Source organism: Chelonia mydas, chromosome 6, assembly GCF_015237465.2.
Source record: "Chelonia mydas isolate rCheMyd1 chromosome 6, rCheMyd1.pri.v2, whole genome shotgun sequence".
In the NCBI taxonomy this organism is placed as follows: Eukaryota; Metazoa; Chordata; order Testudines; family Cheloniidae; genus Chelonia; species Chelonia mydas.
In genome coordinates this window covers 28299420-28322964 of record NC_051246.2, presented here as the reverse complement: position 1 = coordinate 28322964, position 23545 = coordinate 28299420, and the positions used below count along the sequence as shown (strand labels likewise).

Below are 23545 nucleotides of genomic sequence, written 5' to 3'. Positions count from 1 at the left end.
AGCCCTTAGTTTAAAAACTCCTCTACAACCTTTTTAATTTTACATGCCAGCCTGTATATCTGGCCTGAACTGCAGCATCTTCCAATAGGAGGATTTTAGGAGTGTTGCCAGGTTAGGAAGACTAACAAGTACCCAATGTACTGGCTTGTGGGAACACAAGGCAGGACTACAAGGGACAGTGGCAGATCGTATCAGTTTATGCCTCCTGTTTGGACCAGCAAGTGAGGATATGATGTGCATCTTTCTCTTTGCTGCTTCTTCAGAACATGTCTTCATACAAGCTAGTGAAATCATGTGTTGGGCATGGATATGAGGCCTGAATTACAGAACTAGGTCAGGGGTGTTCTGAGCGGAGGCTCTGGTTCAGGTCCATCTCTAAAAAGAAATCAAACATTAAAATTGTAACAGGAAAAAGATGACACTTACTGGAGGAGTCCTTGGCTCCCCTTCATATTTCCCCGCCATGCTTGGCCCATGTGGCCTTTTATTTTTCATGATCTAAAGGGACTAGTAACCATGGTAAAGTCAGATTATTTCTATCACTGGTGGGTTGAGCTGTACTCTACTATGAAAGTTGGTAGGAAGGATGGCTTTGTGGATAGGGTATTGGGTTGGAAAGGAGACTTGAATTAAATTCTTGGCTCAGTCACAGACTTCCTCTGTGACCCTGGGCAAGTCTCCTTTATCTACCCTATGCCTCTCTTCCCCATCTGTAAAACAGGGATCAAACCATGAAGTTGGATAAAATCCATTAATAATTAAGAGTTGTTCAGATGCTGTGGTGATGAGAGCCACATAAGTACATAGATAATACAACATTTTTTTTCTCACTAACTGTGGACCTCAAAATTGCCTTATTCTACTTGCCATCTTGCCATTCTCTCCCCCTGCAGTTCTGACTGGATTTCAGCAGCCACATTCACTATGCTGCTTTATTTCAGGGTTTTCTCTGGAGGGGCTCATCACTGAGGTATCCCTGTCTCCAGTCATGCATGGTTTTAGCCTCTTCGCTCCTGAGAGGTGGTATTAGCTCCATTTTAAAGAGGCTGAAAGTGGTACACTGAGGTAAAGGGGCTCGCCTGAGGCCACCCAAGGGTGTGTGATAGCACTTCATGGAGTTACATACACACCCAAGAGGACTCAAAATCCGGCCCTAGCATGCTAGGGAGGGGAACCTCAGGTACAGATTTTGTGATGGAAGGCATTAGGCATTGGCCTTTAAACCTTCTGGAGATCTGGGTTCAAATCTTGATTTAGGCCACAAATAAAATAAGATAAGTTGGTGGTTTAATCCTAGACTATTGGCCTGCATGACCACCACCACAACCAACTTTCCCACTCCCCCTTCCCAGACACACATTTGGCAGTCAATGCTCAGAGGCCTGGGACTGGAATAGAAGGGGATGAAGCATGTCAGCACTGAGGTTCATGGCTGGAGTTGAATAGAGAAATGATAGTACATAACAGTCCCACAGAATCACAGTTTAAATTATTGCTATAGAAAACAGCCCTATCTATGATGCCTTAGCCCTAACTTTTGGTGTCTGAAAGAATAATGTTGTGTTTCCATAAGGAAGAGAATGACAGTTCTAAGCGATCTCTTTGTAACTCTTTGTAAAGGGATCTCTAAGGGATCACCTTTAGTCTCCCAAAGATTGTATTCAAAGCTCGGCCCCTGAGATTGACTGAGCAAAAAGGAGAAGATATATCTGATGGCAGCAACTAAGGCAACCGTGCGTCCTTGGCCGTGACAAAACTGGGAACTTCTCTCAGAGGCAGAATCTTCTCTGGGTGACTGAGAGGAGGTGTTACTTTGTGGGAGCCAGCTGTATGCAAGTGGCAAGATGAATGCTGTCTGGCAATTGCATGTTTTTAACCACTGTCAGAAGAGTCTGAATGCTTCGCAAATAAGCTAAAGAGCACGTGCTTCTCCTTACACAAACAGTCACAAGCCCTCCTATGCATGCACACAATCATGTTGTGCTTGGTGCCTAGAGAACACTCAAATGGGGTTCTGCACCATAGTTAACATTTTGAATTTGTGTCTCTCAGGTGCAGAGGATGTGTGCTTCTAGGCGGATACTGCTGCTCGCGCTCACCTTCCTGGCATACACGGTGGACTCCACGTCGGCATATGGCACTGCTGAAACGCTCTGTGGTGGGGAACTAGTAGACACACTGCAGTTTGTCTGTGGGGACAGGGGCTTCTACTTCAGTAAGTAGCTCTGGCATTTTTTTTTTGTGTTGAATTGACTGGCTACTTGGGCATCAGGGAAGCCGGAGGGGCATGCAGCAGGAAATGTTCTCCTCCAAAGACACATTAGCGCAGACACAATCACACATGCTTCTTCATCCCTATGGATGAACAGGTGACTTCTAAGAGCGCTGGTCCCACGTCCCTGATGGGCAGCTCACACTACTAGGATTCAGCTCATTTCCAGGGAGACAAAGCTCGTTCTAAAGATCTCTCTGACCGAAGGTGCCATAGTGCATGTTCTGGAATCAACACCCCCATGTGCCCAGCATTAGATCTAACATAACTTACCCTGGCTCAATGCACCACCCACAAAGTGAAGGCTATGGGAAATACACTAGCAGTTGTGATAAGATATGTGCAAGAGAGTAAAGAATCTATGCGCTCTTTCGTGTCACTTTACTCCCATTTTGCACCGATATAAGCGACTACCCAAGGAGCAAGACAGGGGAATCAGGCCCCAAGTGTGATGAAGATTCTACCATACTGGCGGAAGCCCTTGTTTTTCATGCATGTGGCCGTGCCAGAAGTGTCAAAAGGAAGCTGCCCGTTATGCTAGGAGTATTCGCTGGGCAGAAAACTCCCATATCCGAGGTGGAGCAGGGAGATTGCTGGGAAGTTGATCACACCGGTGCAAGAATGCAATTGCCATAACGATTTTCCCAAGCCATTTTCTTATTACTGCATGCTCAGTCTGTGCCCTGCATGTCCAATCTGTGCTCTGCACGTGTGAAAGCTTGTACATACACCCGGACACACACATCCAATTAGGCATTCTGCTTACAGTTTTACCTGAGGCTTACGGACAAAAGCTGCCAATGACAATATAAATTGATTTCAGAGGAAATGCTCATTTTTCCTTTTTTATCTGTGCAGCTCTGGTTGTCTGCATTTGTCTGTTTCAAGCCACTCCCAGTGAATTTCAAAGGCCCCAAGCATGGATAATGACCCACTGCTGAAAATAGTAGTTAATGGTCCTTTCCCAACCTGTTGCTCTATCACTGGTGTCAAAAAAAAGTTCGTTAGCTGCTGGCATACAGGGCAAAAATGTCTTCGGCGGAGTTACTGGAAGTATGGTAGAGACCCAATCACATCACGCTTTCCGTCCCAATATCACATTGTTTTGTCCCGTTTATACTAGCAGCTAAAAGATTCAACAACTGTGAGGTATAGGAGGGAAAGGAGAGGAAGGATGAACATACTCTGGTTAGCACCAGGCCATTTTCCTCATGGAGACAGGGTCACACTTCATCCCTTCAGCCTTACGTTGGGCACATTCATTTCTGCGGTGAGGATGCAGCTCCACTGGTTTCAGTAGAGCTGCACCCTGAATTTGTCGCAAGAGTCTTGTTGAGGTATTTCAATCAAAGGACACTATTTCTCCCTCCCCCAATTAAAGAATACTTCCATCTTGTTATTCGCTTGCTGACTGAACTGCTTTCATCTAATTACAGGAGTAACACTGAAAGACAAGTATAATTTGTAGGAAGATGGCCAGGAGAGGTAAAGGTAGATAGCAAATGCACTCCCTGTTATAAATTCTCCCCTCCCTTACCTCCTATCTGACTTAGGCTAATTAGTGGCAATTCTCAATCTCAATTGGTAACCAACTGTATAGGATTTATTGATATCTAGATCTCAGTTTTCAGGGGGAAGGGGAATGGCTACATTTAGAAAAGAACCCAAATCTCAGCTTTGAATTTCCACCCCCAAAGTGTTTTGATCTGAACTTTGAGGTTTGGTTCAGGTCAACTGATGTCGCATCAGTTCTGTTGTTTTGTCTCATCTCACAGGAGCAGAAGGAGGTTCCAAAACTTTCATAGTGCAAACCACATTGAGATTGTCTCCTGGACCCATCACCTACAATTCATGGTGGTATAGAATCATAGTGTCATAGAACTGGAAGGGACCTTGAGAGGTCATCTACTCCAGTCCCCTGCACCCAAGGCAGGGCTAAGTATTCTCTAGAGACCATCCCTGAAAGGTGTTTGTTCTAACCTGCTCTTAAAAATCTCCACTGATGGAGATTCCACAACCTCCCTAGGCAATTTATTCCAGTGTTTAACCACCCTGACAGGTAGTTTTTCCTAATGTCCAACCTAAACCTCCCTTTTTTGCAATTTAAGCCCATTGCTTCTTGTCCTATCCTCAAGACATTAAGAAGAACAATTCTTCTCCCTCCTCCTTGTAACCACCTTTTATGTACTTGAAAATTATCATGTCCCCTCTTAGTCTTTTCTTTTCCAGACTAAACAAACCCAATTTTTTCAGTCTTCCCTCATAGGTCATGTTTTCTAGACCTTTCATCATTTTTGTTGCTGTTCTCTGGACTTCCTCCAATTTGTCCACATCTTTCCTGAAATGTGGTGCCCAGAACTGGACACAATACCCAGAACTGGACACAGTGTGGTGCACTGTCCCTCGATTGGCCGTCCCAGGGGCACAGCAGTGTAATATTAAGAATGCTACTAAGAATTTTTAGCTGCACTGGTGTGATTGAGCAGCTGATCATAAACTGTCACCATGTCACCAGCTACTTTTCTGCTGACCACTAGCAAGTGCTCCAGGGGCTACAGTTCTGGAAGCTGGTTTGGAGCACTTCCTTTCTGTTGGTTAGCTCAGCTGCAAGAGTTTGCAGTTCTAGCTACTCTTTCTGTTCTCATCTTCTGCCTTCCACGTTTCCTTCTGTCAACAGACCACATGCCAAAATTCTGCTGAGACTATAGGACCAGAGACTTGCTTTACTAGCCAACTGTGAAGAGGATAGCTCTGTCTGGGTCTAACACCTCTTCCTCTCTGTCTATATATAGTTGAGTGTCTGTCTCTCTCCTTTTTGTGCGTCTTTCTCCCCTCCCCCTCTCTGGAGAGGAAAGGGAATGGGGCTTTTGTTTTGCTGACATACGGACCTCCTTTCACCTCAAGTAACCCTTTCTTCCAGTCCAAAATAAAAACACTTTTGAAGGCAGATAAGCAGCTTCATGCCAAGTGGCAAATACTCTTTTCTTCTCTTGATTTTTCTGAAGGGTCCCTGTGCCCAGGGAGAGGAAATAAAACCAGCCCAAGCCCATGTTAATCCTTTACCACCTAACAAGGGGTGCTTCATAGGACCTGCAATGTAAATCAAATTACACCTTGCAAGTCATGGGAACATGTCACTATACTGAGACACTGGGCGCAGAGGAGCATAGCATAGAAACATGCTTATTAGCTCTGAAAAAGCCCTCAGTGGTATCTGAATTAGAATGCACCCTAATGATCTAAGGAACTTTCTCTTTAGTTTATCTCCTGCCCATTGTGCTGAACTGAGTATTCGGAAAATTCTGGCTTTGCTTTTCAAAACTGGGGCCAGATTTTTCATAACTGCTTAGCACCGGGCAGCTCTCATTGAGAGCGCTGGCTGCTCAGCATGCCATTTAAACAGTGCTTAATTTGTAGTGAAAGAGGTGCCGGGGCTCAAGCAATTAGGTGCCGGGGTTCAAGCAATTTTTTTTACTTCCATAACTGATGCGGCAAGCCCAGTAGCGCCGGGGCTACAAACTGCCAAGCCTACAGGTGCTGGGGCTGAGCTCTGGCAAGCCCTGGCACAAATTAAGCACAGCATTTGCATGCATACAGGGGAGGTGAACCTGTTGGATAATCTGGCCCCACACGCACGGCTGAGCTCCTCCTGCATCTATCAGAGAAAGATGTAAACATTAAAATGTTTTGACTTATTTCATGCATCGCTTCTCTTCCAGCACTGGGATTTTCATAGGAACCCACTGCTATACATCAGTGTGAAAGGAAATAATTTTAAAAAGTCAATTAAAACTAAAGCACTAGGCAGGCATCGCTGGGAGGCACAGCACTGTTGCATTTAGGTGCCTCCATTAGCCCTGGTTGCTGGAGTGTCTGAGCACCTCTCAAACATCCTGGGCTTGATTCTCCATTGCTCTGCACTGTGGCGTTGCCATTTGCACCAGTGCCTGGTGGATGCAAGATCCCATCAGATCAGAATGGCAACACTTGATACCCACTTTAGACCGGTGTCATCGACAATACAAGGTGCAAAGCAACGGAGAGCTGGGTCAATGTATTTATCTGGTGAAGCAGGGAAGTACACCGGAAGTACACAGTGTAGGGGACTAAAAATTAAATTCACTTGGGAGAATCAGAATTGCCAACCTCAGGTGTTCATAAATAATGAGTATCTTAAAAATATGCATTGGGTTCTTTTTTATATGCCCTCTGGATTCGGAGTCTTTAGGACTCACATTTTCAAGCTCTTCTGCACAAGATCAAGAAATTTATGAATGACATGAAAGGGGAGATTACTTAGATTGCAAGGTCTTTGGGGCAGGGTCCATCTCTTTGTTGTGTATTTGCACAGCGCCTAGCACAATGGGTCTTGATCCATGCCTGTGGGCTCCTAGCTACCATCGCATTACAAATAATAAATATTAATCAGGACTCCCAAGAACCGCAGCTCTAAAAGAAATACAAACGATCGTGGAGATTATCGGTGTTGAAACTAACTTTAACGGTGGTGCCTAGTTAATTACCAGAGGACCATTTCTGCTGGGTTGTTAGTACACAAAGATGACACTCTGAGTCAGTACTGGTGCTGGTGCTGGCGTTGCTCAACTGAGGGGACGGGATAGATGAGAGAAATCATCTCTTTTTATATAAACCATAAAAAAGTTTTGCACTTTTAAAAATACTTTTTTGCTCTGTCTGGTATGGTTTCTCTTGTAAGCTCTGTGGGACAGGGATTGGCATTGTCTGTGTAGCACCCAGTACGACGGGGCCTGGATGCTACCGTCGCCCAACAGCAATAAACGGAAATGGAGAGAATGTACTTGCTGCTCCCCAGGATCCCGATCCTGTAGCCCTTACTCCTGAAGAAAACTCTGTGAGAAAGCCCACTGATGTTTAAATGGAATTCACACATGAATGAGACCTGCAGGAATAGTCCAAAGGCAACAGTTCTTCTGGGCGCACTCCTAACTCCAGGCCTTATATCTAAAGGGTGTGGGGGTTTTTCTTTGGTTTAAGCCAGTAGTTTTCAACCTGTGGTCTGAGGACTCTGCCAACTATGTCTAAAATTTCCAAGGGGCCTGCACCTCCATTTGAAATTTTCTAGGGGTCCGCAAATGAAAAAAGGTTGAAAACCACTGGTTTAAGGGGGTGGGCCAGTGGAGATGTTGTTTCTCTCTGTTCTGCATGGAAATGAGCTAAAACTGTAATATTTAAATCTAGATCTTGTGCACCCCCGAGGGGATAAGGGTTAGAGGAATATTTTGATCTGGGATTCTGCTTCAGCTCCTCTCCATTTCTGTATTTAGTGAGAGAGGATGCAAAGGTGTTTTGCGGTAGCGGAGAAAAGTGGGGAAACAACAGTTCTGAGACGTGCGAAGAAGGCACATCCTCCTTCAGCTGGTACCAAATATGTGATTTTTCCCTCCATCAAATCATTTCAGGAGGAAATTTGGGGAGAGACACGCTGAAAACATTTTGCAATGAAAACTCCTATGACCCTCTCACAACGTGGTATAAACCTCTCCCTTTTGTAGCCAGGTCCTCCGCTGGTGTAGATCAGTGGAGCGTTTGCCAATTTATACCAGCTGAGGATCTGGCCCTAGAGGTTAAGTGATCTTGCAGGACTTTTGGACTGTTCTTGTATTTGAGCAAGGCACTTGTGAAGATTTTCCTCTGAGGCTGATGAGAGGAGAGAGTGGCAGAAAACCAGCTCTCTAAAATGAGTTGGATGTCAAAACATCAAACTCTGTGAATGTTTCTGAGAAAGGCTCCGACTTGCTGCAACCCAGACCCTTCTACAGTCCAACACAGTGATGCAGAGACAGCACTGAAGGCTATCGTTCTGACCAGGAAGCTTTTTGCACCAGTGTGAGTGACTGCACTATGAGCAGGATGATGGTGATTTAGGCTCAGAGGCATTAGAATGAGGGGTGCAGGGCCAAGAGTCTGACACCAGGGTTCGGGCCTCAGCAGGAGCAAGGGACTCCTGCTATGAGCAAAAAAAAACAGAACCAGGGAGAGGGGTGGATAGAAAGGAAGACCTGGATCTGGAGTTGCTGGAATAGGGGCAGTGGAGGAGGGGGGACAGGGGGGGTGTCTGACTTCTCTGTAAACAACAGCTCCTGTTTCCTCCTTTCCAACAGCTGATAAGAATTTAGCTCTTTCCAACAGCCACTTATGCTGACAGGGCACATTCTTTCTCTCTGCCATTCCTCACAATAACACTCGGAAAAAGAAGGGGCGGGGGGGGGGGGGCGGAGGGAGTTGCTGCTGGGTGGGGGGAGGGGCAGGCGGGGGGGACTGAGACAATGGCTGTGGCTGCCCAGCCATCTGACAAAGGCTTTCTTGTTAGTCTCTACATTCCTCTGACAGGGGAGAGGGGATTGTTTACACCCAAAGCCTCATTCCATTTGGCTTGGTGCTTGACTGATTGGAGAAACCGGGGAGACCGGAGAATCCTAAAATTTCTCCTGTGTGTGGCACGCACACACACACACGCAGCGCGTACACGCTGCTTCCTCCCCACGCAGCCATGAACAAGTACATGCGTTTCCCCCACCCCGTGCACCGACATGCATGTGGTGCATCCCACCCCACCCCACACACATACCGCTATGCACATGGAATCGTAGAACTGGGAGGGACCTCGAGAGTCATCTGGTCCAGTCCCCCGCACTCACGGCAGGACTAAATATTCTCTAGAGCATCCCTGACAGGTGTCTGTCTCACACGCAGTCTCCCTCATGCATACATACCCGTACGTGCCCTCAAATGTCAGCGCTAGTAGCAGTTTTGATTGAGAAGCTGATGGCGGGGGGGGGGGGAGGGGGGAGCCAGAGAAATTCAGGGATTACCAGTCTAGCAAACCTGTCCACACTTTGTGGCTGGCGTCCTGGGGCTGTTTGAATTAAAGGAACAGATCAGCCAGCACCTCACTTCCTCTGTGAGCTCTAAAAACAAGCTCCGAACATTAGGTAATATTCTGGTCAGTCAGCTTTCTCCAGATACCGGCTCTCCAGCAATGGGCTCCCAGACCGGCAGCATGACCCAGTGTCACTTGTTGCTATGTCGCACTCCTATGAAAAGCAGAAAGGTGGCCACCTGACATCTGCCCAGCCACGCCTGCCACACTCACTTTGATTTGGAAGATCTGAATGTAGGTGACATGGGCAGGACTGGATCTTCTTCCTCCAGCTCCTTGCTAGGTCACCTAGGATATGCATGTGCATACACCCATATGCCTCCTGCAGTAGCACTTGTTTCACATCATACTAAAGGAGAGGGAAGAAGTGCTATCAAAAATCCTGTTTGCTACTTACATGCATGACAAAGCTGAGGCCTGCAGTTACGCTGCAGATATTTGCTCTGCGGTGTAAGTAGTAGTGATAGTAGAACCTACATAACTATAATAATATTACCTAGCTCGCTTTTCATCAGTAGCTCTCAAAGTGCTTTACAAAGGAGGGCAATTTTAGCTTCATTTTACAGGTGGGGAAACTGAGGTACGGCAAGGGGACGTGATTTGCCTGCAGTCACCCGGAAGCCCAGTCGCTAGGTGACTGAGCGCAATCGTTTTTTCTTGCTGCAATCACAAGGGCCAAAAGTATTCAAAAACATGGGTGCAGAAAATTAGGCATCTAAGTAGCACTGGCCTGATTTTCCCACAGATGCTCCATAGCTCACACTGAAGTCACAGGGAGATGCAGGTGCTCATCACCTCTGAAAACATTGGCCAGAGACGCTGCATAATACTTTGCTATGAAATGCACTTGCACTTCCCCAGCAGCGTTCACGTGTGCTAATGTTACTGCTAACTCTGCTCGTTCTGTAGCCTACTTCAAACCAACCCCCTTCCCAGAGGGGCTTCCCAACTCGGGTGTGGGCTGATCGAGGAAGGGTCCTGTTTTTAAGTGATAATAAAAGTGCTAGGGATTCTGGGTAACCTGGTACATATCAGCAGTACGGGGGGGTTGATTTCAGAGGAGCATGCCCAGTAAGCATAGGGCTTTAACGGAATGATTGATTTATGGAGCAGGAAAGGAAGCAGGTCTCCTTGTGAAAATACAGTCATTAGTTAAATAGAGAACACAAGGGGAAAGGTAAACATTTAACTCTTGCACTAATCTGGGAGTGAATGGCTGCTGATCCCTCTTCCATCACCTCTGCCAAAGAATAGATTCCCTATTGTAGTGTGGTAATACAGCAACCTAACCTCCTTCCATGTTTCAGTGACGTTAAGGCAAGAGGCCACAAATGGGCCAAAAGCCAGGAAATTCACCCTTCAGTCCATGAATAAATCACATTAGGGAACTAACACTCACCCCAACCTAGTCCAGCAGTGTTATCACCCTTCACTAGACATTTCCTGGCTTCTGTTGCCTTTGGGTCATTATCTAGAAGTAGTTTCTGGTACTGAATATCCTTGTTTGTTTGTTTTTAAAAGCACTAAATCTTTCATGAAAGGTTGTATTGGCTTCTGGTGAGATTCAAATCCCCGGCCATCATACAATTATGTAATTGGAAATGTGTCCTATCATAGGAAAATAGTTGGCAGCAAAGTGAGCAAGGAAAACAGCAGGCAGACGGTTACACAGCAACTTCTCAGGGTTTTCAAGTGTTTTTGTTTGTTTCCTTTTTGGTGGGAAGGGAATGTTGAGTTTGGGGAAAAAGATTGAAGAATGGAAGGTGGAAATAGCAAAAGCAAAAACACAAGGCCATATTGGACTACTCACCTGCCAAACTAAAGGTGGGAATTTCAAGAGTGTTTGATACTGCATTGACTTCAATGGGAGCAGAGTTAGGCCAATAAGTTGTATTTCTGAGAATCCCACACATAACTGTTTGCAGTAGATATTGGTTAAAATTGTCAAAAGTGCCTAAGTCCCATTTTCAAAAGTGACTTAGGCTGGAATCTGCCAAGAGATTTAGGCACCAAGTCCTCATTGAAATCAGTAGGAGTTAGGTGCCCAAATACCTTTTTGAATCCCACCCTTAGGCTTCTAAGTTACAGTGAAAGTTAATGGAATTTAGGCTCCTAGTCACTTAGGTAAAGCACCTAACTGATAGCTAACTTCTCTCTTTGAAAGAAATGTTAAGTCTTAAAACATAATCCCTTCCCCAAACCTATGCACTTCAGCACCTTAGGACAGAAATGCTGACACAACTTTCCACTAGTGTGAATGTGAATGGAGTACTATCAAAAAGGGTCACTTTGCTTTTTCTTGATTTTCACTTTACACTCCCTCTCCTTTTCCTGGAATCATAAATATGCTAAATATTCGAGCTGTTCCTAGCTTTTCAGACAGCAGGGACAGTGCAACACTTAGATTCTACTAGATTTCAGTTGCTTGTAGGAACGGGTCCCGTGTCTATAATAGAAAAGGGGACATTTGTCTTGTTAGCTCTCCTGCATCTGAGTATGATCAGTGTCAAGGTTCCTTCCCCACTCTGAACTCTAGGGTACAGATGTGGGGACCTGCATGAAAACCCCCTAAGCTTATTTTTACCAGCTTAGGTTAAAACTTCCCCAAGGTACAAACTATTTTACCTTTTGCCCTTGGACTTTATTGCTGCCACCACCAAGCGTCTAACAAATATATAACCGGGAAAGAGCCCGCTTGGAAACGTCTTTCCCCCCCAGAATCCTTCCCAAACCCTACACCCCCTTTCCTGGGGAAGGCTTGATAAAAATCCTCACCAATTTGCATAGGTGAACACAGACCCAAACCCTTGGATATTAAGAACAATGAAAAAGCAATCAGGTTCTTAAAAGAAGATTTTTAATTGAAGAAAAAAAGTAAAAGAATCACCTCTGTAAAATCAGGATGGTAAATGCCTTACAGGGTAATCAGATTCAAAACACAGAGAATCCCTCTAGGCAAAACCTTAAGTTACAAAAAGACACAAAAACAGGAATATACATTCCATTCAGCACAGCTTATTTTATCAGCCATTTAAACAAAACAGAATCTAACGCATATCTAGCTAGATTACTTACTAAGTTCTAAGACTCCATTCCTTTTGTGTTCCCGGCAAAAGCATCACACAGACAGAGAGAACCCTTTGTTTCTCCCCCCGCCCCTCCAGCTTTCAAAGTACCTTATCTCCTCATTGGTCATTTTGGTCAGGTGCCAGCGAGGTTATCCTAGCTTCTTAACCCTTTACAGGTGAAAGGGTTTTTCCTCTGGCCAGGAGGGATCTTAAAGGTGTTTACCCTTCCCTTTATATTTATGACAATCAGTTATGCAGATAAATAATTGGACAGCTGTGGATCCCTTCTTAGTATGAACTCAGGCAGGTATTCCCTCCCTCTCTGCATAGGCCTGCATTTCCCATTGACCAGGGGTGGCCAAACTTACTGATCTTCTGAGCCACATACGATAATCGAGGGCCGGGCGTGCTTGCTGGGGCTTTGGGGCTTCAGCCCTGTGGTGGGGTGGTGGGGCTAGGGTCTTCTGTGCTGTGGGGAAGGGGGTCTCAGCAATGGCGTAGCCAGGTGGAGAAAACAGGGGGAGTGGAGATAAAAAAGGCGCCACCCGGCTGACCCGCTGCTGAAGACCCAGAGCACCGCTGAGCGAGTAAAACTTAAAAAGGCACCAAAAAATGTAAAAGGTGCCGTTGCCCCGCTCCCCCCCCAGCTACGCTACTGGGTCTCAGGGCTTCAGCCCCACAGGAAGCACCTGTCGGGGCTTGGGGCTCCAGCTCCACTCCTGCTGAAGCCCCCAGCCCCAGCAGGTATGCCCTGTGGGGCGGAAGCCCTGCCTGAGAGACCCCCTCCCCGCTAGCCCCACCACAGAGCAGAAGCCCTGAGCTTCTCCTGTGCCCGCCCCCCGCCCCCGAGTCTGGTAGATGAAGAATGGGAGGGGGGGATGAGTTCCTCCACGAGCCGCATTTTCACTGTAAACGAGCTGCATGTGGCTCACGAGCCGTGGTTTGGCCACCCCCGCCATAGACATTGATGGGAGTTAAGCACACACAAAGAAGAGTACATCCACTGTATCTGTAAGTGAGGCATCTGCCTCTCTCCCTCCCAGCTGCCTTTACTGTTTACCTGCTGATTAGTGGGTATTACAAACTGGAATACATGCACAGACTCACCAATGGGCCAGGCAGCTCATATGGAAACACCCACAGCAGTCATGGGGTCTTTCCCTAGAGATAACAAGGCACTAAAATACACCCTTTTATTTCCAGCAACTTGCAGCCAATCACAGGGAACTGGCCACTGCTGCTGACCCCAATCAGGGTAGGGCTGGGGTTGGAAATTAGAATTAAATGGGGAGCCACAGTCCGAAGCATGGGGCCGGGGGAGAAGGCTGTGCCTTTAAATACAGTCCAAATGCGGGGAGTTCACATGCCACCAACATTTTAATGAGAGAAATAAACTCCCAACAATGCTTGTCTTTTTCCCTTCACTGAACTTTTCTAGGAAGAAAACCATCCTTCTAACCTTCACGGCTCGCTGATTAAAGGTCGTGCCTGAAATGTTTTCAGAAAAGAAAAAAAAGAAAATAGATCTAGCCCAGCTTCTGGAATCATTTAAAAAGATGTTATGAGTCAGCAAAGTCCCCTATAGCAGCTCAGATTCACTCTGGTGCCTTACTTGTTCTGGTGACCTTAAAATGTGGCTGTGTGGAGAAGGCAGAAAATGGGAATGTCCGATGAAATAGGACAGCGGTTGTGTTTTTTGGTTTTGTTTTAAAAGCAATTAAACTAGTGGTAGGTCTCCGGGGGCTTCCTTTCATAGTACATATTTACTGTACTTCAGCAACATGAGAGAGTGTACGTCTCTGCAGAGTTGGTAGGTTAGTCTGAAGAATGTTCTGTATAACCCTGATGAAAAATGTACTAATGTTATATGGGTCTAAAGGGGCTTTATCCCTAAATTGCTGTTCCAATACGGGAAGGGGAATGAGATCTACTGTTATAAGGCACTTTCATACCAGTCTAACTGTGTCCACGCTAGGAGTTGTATGTATAACTACATCAGTACAAAATTACACCCCTAACTGAAATATCTACACTGGTACAAAAATTGTGCGCTGTTTACATTGCAGTAGTACCTAAAATGTGCTAGGTTCCGTGCAAACCTAGGAAGAAGAGAGGACAATCTAATTCAAAACCACTGGTTCTTAACTGCTAGGTCTGCCATTTCAGGTAGACCCGTGGGACGAAATAACAGAAGATTCAACCGTGGCATAGTGGAGGAGTGCTGTTTTCGGAGCTGCGACCTTGCTCTTTTGGAAACATACTGCGCAAAGTCTGTTAAGTCTGAGCGGGACCTCTCGTCCTCTTCTCTTGTGGTCCTGCCAGCACTAAGCAAGGTAAGTGAAGATTGTATCCAGAAATCAGCCGCTCTTTAATAAAAAAAAAAAAATCTCACGGGAGAGGAAAGTTCTTATCTCTAAGATCTGCTGCTTCTGCAGTAACAACAGTACCTAGAGACCTTCATGGAACATAGAGTGAATATCTTCAGTGGGGAAATAATGTAAAATAACCTGTCCAAAACAAACATATAATAAAGTGAGAGATCAGATGACTAGATGAAGTAAATAAAGAGAGTAGGGTAAATAAAGATTAAAACTGAAAGGCAAGGGAGGACTCAAATGAGTTTAATAAGAACAGAAAGGACCACCAGATCATCTAGACAACTTGTGCTGGCCGCTACAAAGTGAAAGTGGCTCAGTCAGGAAAAGTAGTACTGGCTACTGGAGCAATAGGAAAGCATTGTAATCCGGTGGAGAAAGCGGGGGACTGGGCATATGACTCCAGAGTTCTCTTGCTGGCTCGTGTGTTCTAAGGCCTCGGCTACACTGGGGGTGTGGTTCGAACTAAGATATGCAACTTCAGCTACGCTATTCACGTAGCTGAAGTCGAAGTATCTTAATTCGACTTACCTGGCTGTCCTCACGGCAGCAAGTCGACCGCAGCGGCTCCCCCGTCGACTCCGTTTACTCCTCCTGCCGAGGTGGAGTACAGGCGTCGATTTAGGGGTCGATTTATCGCATCTAGACAAGACGCGATAAATCGATCCCTGATAGATCGATCACTACCCACCGGTCCGGCAGCTAGTGAAGACATAGCCTTATTGAACTAACTCACCTCTAGCACTGATCTGCTGATGCAAGGCACCAAGGGCCTGATTTTGCCCGAGGGACTGAGCACCCTCAGCTCCAAATGACTCCATTTGAAATTGTGGATGTTCATTAAAATTCCAAATTGGACCCTGTAAATGCAAATTGCAAGATTAGGGAGATGATTGATTCTCCTTTATGGTTCAGTAAAACCATCACACCAAGAAACAAATTGAGGCCACTTGCTTCCTCCTGTCTCATTTAGTCTTTCCTATCCTCATTTAGCTAAAGAAAAAATCTTGCTGTTAATAATAGTAATACTTAAAGTTTATATAGATCTCAAAGCACTTTATAAAATAGGACAAGTGTCATCCTCATTGGGGAAACTGAGGCCCAGAGCACTGAAGTGACTAGTCTGAATTTACAGAAAAGTCAGCAATAGAACCAAACCAGTATCCCATCCACTGTGCTATGCTTTCTCTCAACAGCAGCAATAACTGGCAATGTCTGAGGGAGATGGAACCAAGGGCTAAATCCTTCATTTTAGAGACACCCGCCTATTTTTTGTGGGGAAAAAATTAACATTTAAAAAACCCTCATCCTGCTTGATATTTGCAGAAGGACCATCTGGGCTGTGGGAACAAAGTTGCTAGCATTTCCTAGTGGACAAATACATCGGCCCCACATACAGTCAGGAAGATGAATACATTTGGGCTAAATTGGATTGCAGAGATATCTAAATATCTAACTAAAAACTAGGTTTTGCATCTGAGCAGAGCCCTCGAGTGAAGAACAATCTAGAAGAAAATGAATTGCCATCCATAATTGCCTTTAGTGGCTTCATAAATACTTCTGCTAGTACAGCAAATCCTTTAAATGAATCCCCCTTTCTCCAAAAGCAGTAACACACTGTCAGGGAAGAGAAGAAAAGCAATGAGAGAGTGCCCATCACAGGTAACTTCATACCCACCAATGCACAAGAGCTGTTAAATATCTCAAAGCCAGGAGTGAGATGTCACCCTTTCCCTCCTAATGCAGACTTTTTGCTTTCAGAGCCTCAGATTGGGCAGGTCTGCCTAGCTGGGTTTCACTGGGGCAACAACAGCCAACAGTGTCATGGGGTTTTCAGCCAATGGTCTATTCAGAGTGACCCTCATTTTGTTTTTCCTTTACCACCCCACCCCCTTTCACCTCTTTCAGGATAGCTTTCAAAAACCCTCGCATGCCAAGTACTCCAAATATGATGTGTGGCAGAAAAAGAGCTCACAGCGCCTACAACGGGGAGTTCCCAGCATCCTCCACGCTCGCAGGTACCGGTGGCAAGCCGAAGGGTTGCAAGCATCTGATGAAACCAAGGTGCATCGTCCCCTCATCTCCCTGCCCAGCCAGAAGCCCCTGGTAGTGCAAGTTTCCTCAGAAACATCAGGGAACCGGAAATGAACTGTGAAATGGATTCTATATTTTTTTTTTTTAAATCTCCTGGGGGGGACTTTTGAGGCCTAACTTCCCTAGCCCTTAGCCCTCTTGGCTGCGAAGCGAGAGGGATATCGCCTTTCCACCCAGAAGCAATAAAAAGGGGGCACTGTAACACCATTTTAAAGAGAACCAAACAACTGACATAGTGAGAATGGGATTACAGCATTGTCAGCAACAACATAATTTCTGTGGCATTGTCCTTTAAGCATTAAAGTGTTTTTTTTTAAACTTCTGTTTTGTTTTGTTCCCCTATCTACCCAGTATTTTCAAGCCCATACTTAAAAGGGACCGTTTGGCACTTGAACTGTTTTAATATTGGGCAGGGCATGACATCCCACGTGCCAGCAGCAGAATGCAAAAGAAAGAGCAAGAAAAAAGAATACGAAATTGAAAAACAGAAGAGTCCATTCCATGTCTTTCTTGACAAGAAAGTGAAAAAAATGGGGCAACATTTATTTGGAGGGGTTAAATTTTTTCTCATTCCCACCCCACTTTTTTGTTTGGTGTTTTTCTTGTTTTTGTAAAGAGCAATTTTTGTTGTTGTTTGCACCTTTACTTAAAAACAAACAAAAAAAGTAACTGAGAAGAAATTCCAAGAAGACCCATCTGAATTTATTTGTGTGTGTATGTGCTTAATTACAAGATTCCAAATCGACTTGCACCTTTTTAAAATCATGGATGAAGTGTGAGAAAGAGGTAAAGGAAAGGGGGGAAAATAAAAAAGAGGAAGTGAACTGATGTTCACTTTAAATAGAGGAGGCGTCTGCATTGCACATTTGCCACGGATTTAGTTGATTTATATATATAATATATATAACTTTTTTTGGCAAAAAGCACTATTTTTATGGGACAATTTTTGTGTAGTATCTGAAGAGGGATTGTAATGTTTAAAATGTGTTATGGTGCTAAAGTAAGTTGGAAGGGGGGAAAACCCAGAAATAGCAGGGGGTGGGGTGGGGTGGGGTGGGGAGGGAAGGACAAGATATTCAATACTGAACTTGAAATTGTAGCTTTTCGTTTTAGGAAAAGTGTGATAAATGTGTTTCTTTTCTCTTCTGAAATATAGCTTGGTCATGACCATATGAGCTAGTTGGCTGTCACTCACATACACAGATGCACGCACATGCAGAAATACGTCTATACGCATTTGTTTAGATCAAAAGGGAATTTTTTGAAAAAGATAAACTATTCTGACGTTGTTAAGGTATCCGACTTACAACTCTAGGCCCCTATTCTGCAAGAACTTAGGCATGTGCTTAACTTCTCACCCTGAGTGTAGTTCCATCAACTTTAGTGGGACTACTAATAGCGTGGAAAGGTAGGCATAAGCTTTTGCAAGATTGGGGCCCTAGCATTCACATCAAGGTTTGTGTGTCATTCATGGAGTCCTTTTTGGTCTCCCTCTACCACTTTCTCTCTGAAGGCTCATTGAGGCCCCAGAGGCATCCAATGGGACTATTCCCATGTTTGAAGTTGGGCACACTATCTTGCTGAATCAAGGCCTGCATGAGTTTCCTCAGAAGCAATAGCTCCATGACTGATCATCTCCTTATCCCACTCCTTCCCTTGCCTCCTCCCTTTTCAAAGGGGTAGGCGCAGACTCTACTCCACTGTGATCCTCTTACACCATTCCAGGACAGGTGGGCAGAATGGTCCCTCAGGGAATATCTCCAGCCTAAGGGGTAGAGCTGGCAAAATGATTCTGTACCATCCTTCCTAACAAGCCTGGTCTAGGGAGGATGGCATAGAGAGGCTGCAGTCAAAGCTCGCTGCATTCTGGTTATTTTCACTTTAGGGGACCATGGAAAGTCTGAGTGTGACTTAGAGCACTAGGCTGCTCTGATTAACACTGGAGATGGGGCAGACCCCTGAGACAGCCACATAATTCCATAGGTGCAAAGATGGTTTTTGCGCCTACTGCAGAATCAAAGCTGATGCCTAGGTGGGAGAGGAAAGCCAATTAGCTTGCTGAGGCTCAACACCGGGGTGAGCAAACAGGTGTGTGAGGTGGGTAGAGGGCTGTAAAATAGGTTGGTTTAATATATATAAAATCTCTCTAGGAACCATAAAAAGGGGGAAATCAACTAAATTTCCCTCTGATATACTCTCATTTGCTAATAAGATGGGGACACTCTGTTAACCAGTCCTGTACTTGCTTTGCCTTATATAGCCAGACATTTAAAACATTTTTTTTTAAAAAAGAGACTACTTGAATTGTATTCTATTTTGTGGTTTTGGGGAGCGAGTGGGAGGGGCTGAGAAGGGGGAGGATATTAATGTATAATCCTTTTGTTTATTAATATTACCTTGCAACGTTGAGCCATGAAGCCTTTGTTTTAAAAAAAATGGCGCTGCAATATACAACAAAAAGCAAAGCCTTTATTTATTTTATTATTAAATATATATGAAAGAAAACTAAAATTGGTCCAAATTTAAATGGTGGTCTGGGAGTGGGTGGGGAAGGCACAAAGCAAAGAACTGATTTTTCTCTTTGTGTGTCTTTTTAAAAACATAGTTTTTATTTTTAAAAAGAGGGGGAAATGGAAAAAAAAAAAAAAGCTTTCCTGGATGCTTTGTACCAAAAATAAATATTTTTTTTAAAAGTGGAAAATACCTATTAAGCAAATAAATATCCATCTGGAATATGAAGCATGCCTTTTTTCTTTTTACTTTTATTTATTTTTGCTCTTGGGGAAGGGGTGGGGAGAAAGTTGTGCCAAGGGACAATATTCATAAAGGCACAGAGGAAAATTCTTTAAATATCCTCTCTTTTGGCTCAATCCTGCAAGATACTACATATACTCTGGCCCTGATGTAGCAAAGCACTTATAAGCAGATGAGGAACCCAAATGAAGTCAATTGAACTCACGCATATTGTTATCATATGCTTATGTGATTTGCTAGATCCCTTTGATAGGTTTTGCTAGGGCTCAGCGCTTCACAAGTTTTGGCCCTTTCTAAGGACCCAGTAATAGCTGGAGTTCTGGCTTACAAGAAAAGATAGGCCTAAGGCACCAAAGTTCAGACTCAGATTTGAACTTCCACGTGATTTGGGGTCTTGAATATTGTGGGCCTCTCTGCAGTTGTGTGGGCCGAGTTCACAGGTTGCCGCTTTGCACCTTGTGTAGTCATTTGCACCAGTGCAAAGTGGAGGTAAAATCCTACCACTCTCATCTGGTTGCAGTTTCCACCCATGCATAAAGTGTATGCAGATGATGACAAGAGCCAATGGTGCACCAGGTCCTTGGGTCCCAGTTCAGCAAGATACTCACACACATGCCTAAGTGAGTGTGTGCACAGTCCCTTTGACTTCAGTGGCACTACTTGCATGCTTAACACTAAGCCACTTGCTTAGGAGTCTTGGTGAATCCAGCTCTCAGTCTCCAAGTGGAAAGGCTCATGAACTTCAGAACTGAAGCCAGCAGTTGAAGTACCAGAAAAGGCTTTTATTTGATTTTTTTTTTTTTTTAAATATGCTTTAAGAGTGGATTTTCTGGGAGGTAGTATTCCTCTTGTGCTTTATGAATATTCAACCGGGTTTTCATTGACATTCACCCAAGAGTATTCTGAATAGTTGCCTCCCTCTGAACACTTATTTTGCTGTCTGCACAGGGAAAGGGGGTATTTTCAGACATTTGGTTTAACTGTACCAAAAGAGATTTCTAAAGACTACAGCGACTCCTTACTTGGTTGCTGTTCCTTGTGTGAGCTGCCACAGTCCCTCCACGTTAGAGGGACTTTTTTAAGGCTTCAGTGCTGAAACTCAGTAGCACTATAGAATTAGCGTAGCGCAAAGACCTCCTCTCCTGCACGGTATGGGCTGTTTACTCCGTGGTAGCTCTAGGGAATAAGGGAAAGTTTTAACGCTTTCCTTGCTTCAGAAAGAAGGCTAAGGCATCTAGAGATGATACAGATAGAACCTAAAACTTCAACCAAACCTTTTCCTATCTGCGGTCCCTGGTTCCCACTGGGAGCATAAGCAGAAGTGCTGGAAATACCAAAAGAAAACCCTCTCATGATGTTTCCAGCTTTGTATTGAAGATGCGAGAGGTTTGGTTCAGGTTTGGAGTAAGCATTCAAACTCAACCTTTGAAGTTTGGCCCATTGCTAATTGCATATAGCAGGTGGAGCTGTGACGTAACACAGGAACTAAAAGGGAGTCCTGTAGCCCTAATTTGATCAAAGTCATCGAGTTAAACAAAGTATCAGTAGGTGTTTCTCCTTTTGGCTGGTTCACTTCACTTGGCCAGAAAGACTGAACGGGTTAAGCTCCATATGGAACTGGGCAATGCCTGGGATCTTTAAGGAGTGAATGACTTACCCTTTTCTGACACATTATGTTGCCGGGGGCTTCTGTTTAGGGCATTGGACCAAATGGGCTAAGCTACAGAAATATTTTCTCATCGATAGTGTGGATGGGGTTGGAGTCAAGATCCTGAAAGTGAGAACGACAGGGATTTCAAACCCTATTTAGAAGTTCTCTTGTTAGTCCCACTATCTGATTCACCTTATCCCTATGCCTTGCAGAGCACTGAGGTCTGCTCCAGGTTACATTGGTGTAAATGAAGTCAATGGATTTATACAAGTAGAACCGATCAGAATTTGTCCTTGTGCTCCTCTGTTAACTAACTACAACAGCTATAGATCTGGTAAGGGGCCACATTTGCTTGTGTGGGAAGAACCAACCTAGTTAGATGAGTAAGAGACTTGAACACCCAATTCCCATTAATCGTTTGAAAATCTCTGACCAGAAGCTTAACCCAGTTGGTCCAAGTCTGTCGCACTGATGACATGTCTCACACAGACTTTCCATGTGGAACCGTGCTCGTTCAGACAGTGCTTCAGAGAGCAGAGGGCAGGGGAAGGACAATGTCACAGCTTTTTGTTTCAGCACAGCATCTGAAACTGCCAGCACCCTATGGGCTTCATGGAATTCCTCTGGTGCCACAGAAATAACCACAAAAATCATTTCTCTCCTCCTATCCCATTGCCATTCTGGATGATGATTTTAGGTATTGCTTCTCTGTAGGTTTGCAGGGGGAAGCAGGGCCAGCTGTTTTCACACTAAACACCTTTGTTGGCATTCATTTTCAGCATGATACACTGGGATTTTGGGGGTGCAACTCATTTATGGAAGTGGCACAACTAATTCTTTGGCTGCAGTGTTTAAAGCGTATAAGTTAGTGTCTCTGCATTTGGGGAAAATCACTTTTTCTTCGTATACATTATTTTATGGCTTGTTTGCTGGTAAACACCAGAGCTGTTCTTCCAACCTTCTGTGCATAGCAATAGCACTTTAGGGATGGAGCAGGGCCCCCAACTGGTTCCATTGTCTTAGTATCGCACAATAGCTTCATCCACTTCATCCTGCCTGATCTCAAAGGCTCAGTCTTTTGGTGATGGACCTAGCTGCCTCTGCACTAAATGAAGGGAAGAATTGTATTTGTTGTTTAAAAAACTGGTTTTGTCATTGTATGTATTACTGTCCGCTCATGTTTTATATGGTGGGGGGTGGGTGGGCCGGGAAGGGTATTAATGTATCTTGAATCATTTCACTTGTGTGCACTCAGCCTAATATGCAAGACTCAAACTGCCCGGATTCTGCACCTATTGTACTTTTCATTTGTATCAATAAAGCAATCAGTTATAAGGTCCCTATGGCCTCTGGTGTCTGTTTCATTTTTAATGAAGAGGTACAAAATATCACTCCCAATTCTGCAATGACATTCGTTCCGAGAGATCTCTGCACTAGTATAGAGACCCCAGTGACTTCAAGAGTGCTCAATGCAAGCACGGGGTGAGCCCACAGTGGCGTCAGCGTAATACCGCCTGCCATTAGGTACGATGCAACCAGCCAACACTTATTATGCTTACATAAAAGACACTAGTGCATCAACTTAGTTCCAGGACCACTCTATATAATGACTTCCTCACTTTACCCTGGTCCCCAGTGAAGAAAGGGTTAAACCTGGCTCAGTTTCTCTCTGCCTTTTGCAGAGGATGAGCAGGAAAAGGGTTGTAAGCGTGGCTTCTGGTGGTAGCAGAAGGACCGTAATGCCTTTGGGTGGCAAGGCTCTTCCCCCAGGTCTGGGTTGAACCTCCAAGCTGGGGCACCCCATCTCGCAACTTCACATTCTGCTGGCTCACTTATTTTTCTTTGTTTGAAGCATCCCTCAAAACAAGACCTTGTGGACTGCAGCTGTAATTTTCTCCTGAGTCCATTTCACTTGCTTTACAAACCCCTGCTGCCCCATGCTTGTGTGTGTGCGTCTGATTCCCAGCCCATGAGAGTCCTCTCAGCTGGCAGATTCAGAGCTTTGGCCCTTTAGCTCAAGCTGTACCAGCTCATGCATTTACCTGTGAAGGCCCCCAGTTCATTCTCTGGTGTGTTGGCCAAGATGGTGGCTGTCACTGAAGTCAGAGATCCTGCAGAGAAGGAGGGAAAATGGGAGCCCTCAGAGCCAGTGGAGGTGTTGAGGAAATCTGCTGGGGTGCAGTGACTATTATATGATGGATGTGCAGTAGTGCCAGCTTGGGAGACCCCCGGGACAGGGCACATTCCTGTTAGGGTTAGTGGTGGTGGGGAGGCTGGCTAAAGGGAGGGATAGAGGGAGGGAGAAGATTGGGAGGACCATTCAGGGTGGATCTGTGTCCTGGCACTTCTGTGCCCTTGCCATGGCCCATACAGGCAATATGAAGTGAGGGCTACTCTAGCCTGAATAGA

General features: G+C 45.0%; 1 protein-coding gene across 1 annotated transcript in view; it reads left to right on the top strand.

Annotated features, from left to right (window-relative positions):
* IGF2 (insulin like growth factor 2) overlaps positions 1-22475 on the top strand; it is a 34251-nt gene extending 11776 nt beyond the window's left edge. Inside the window, exons 2-4 of the mRNA XM_007062965.4 lie at positions 2053-2215; positions 14429-14595; positions 16546-22475. Coding sequence (XP_007063027.1) covers positions 2053-2215; positions 14429-14595; positions 16546-16785 — 570 coding nt within the window. The 3' untranslated portion in view covers positions 16786-22475. The remainder of the gene's footprint in view (positions 1-2052; positions 2216-14428; positions 14596-16545) is intronic.
* Positions 22476-23545: the final 1070 nt, after the last annotated feature.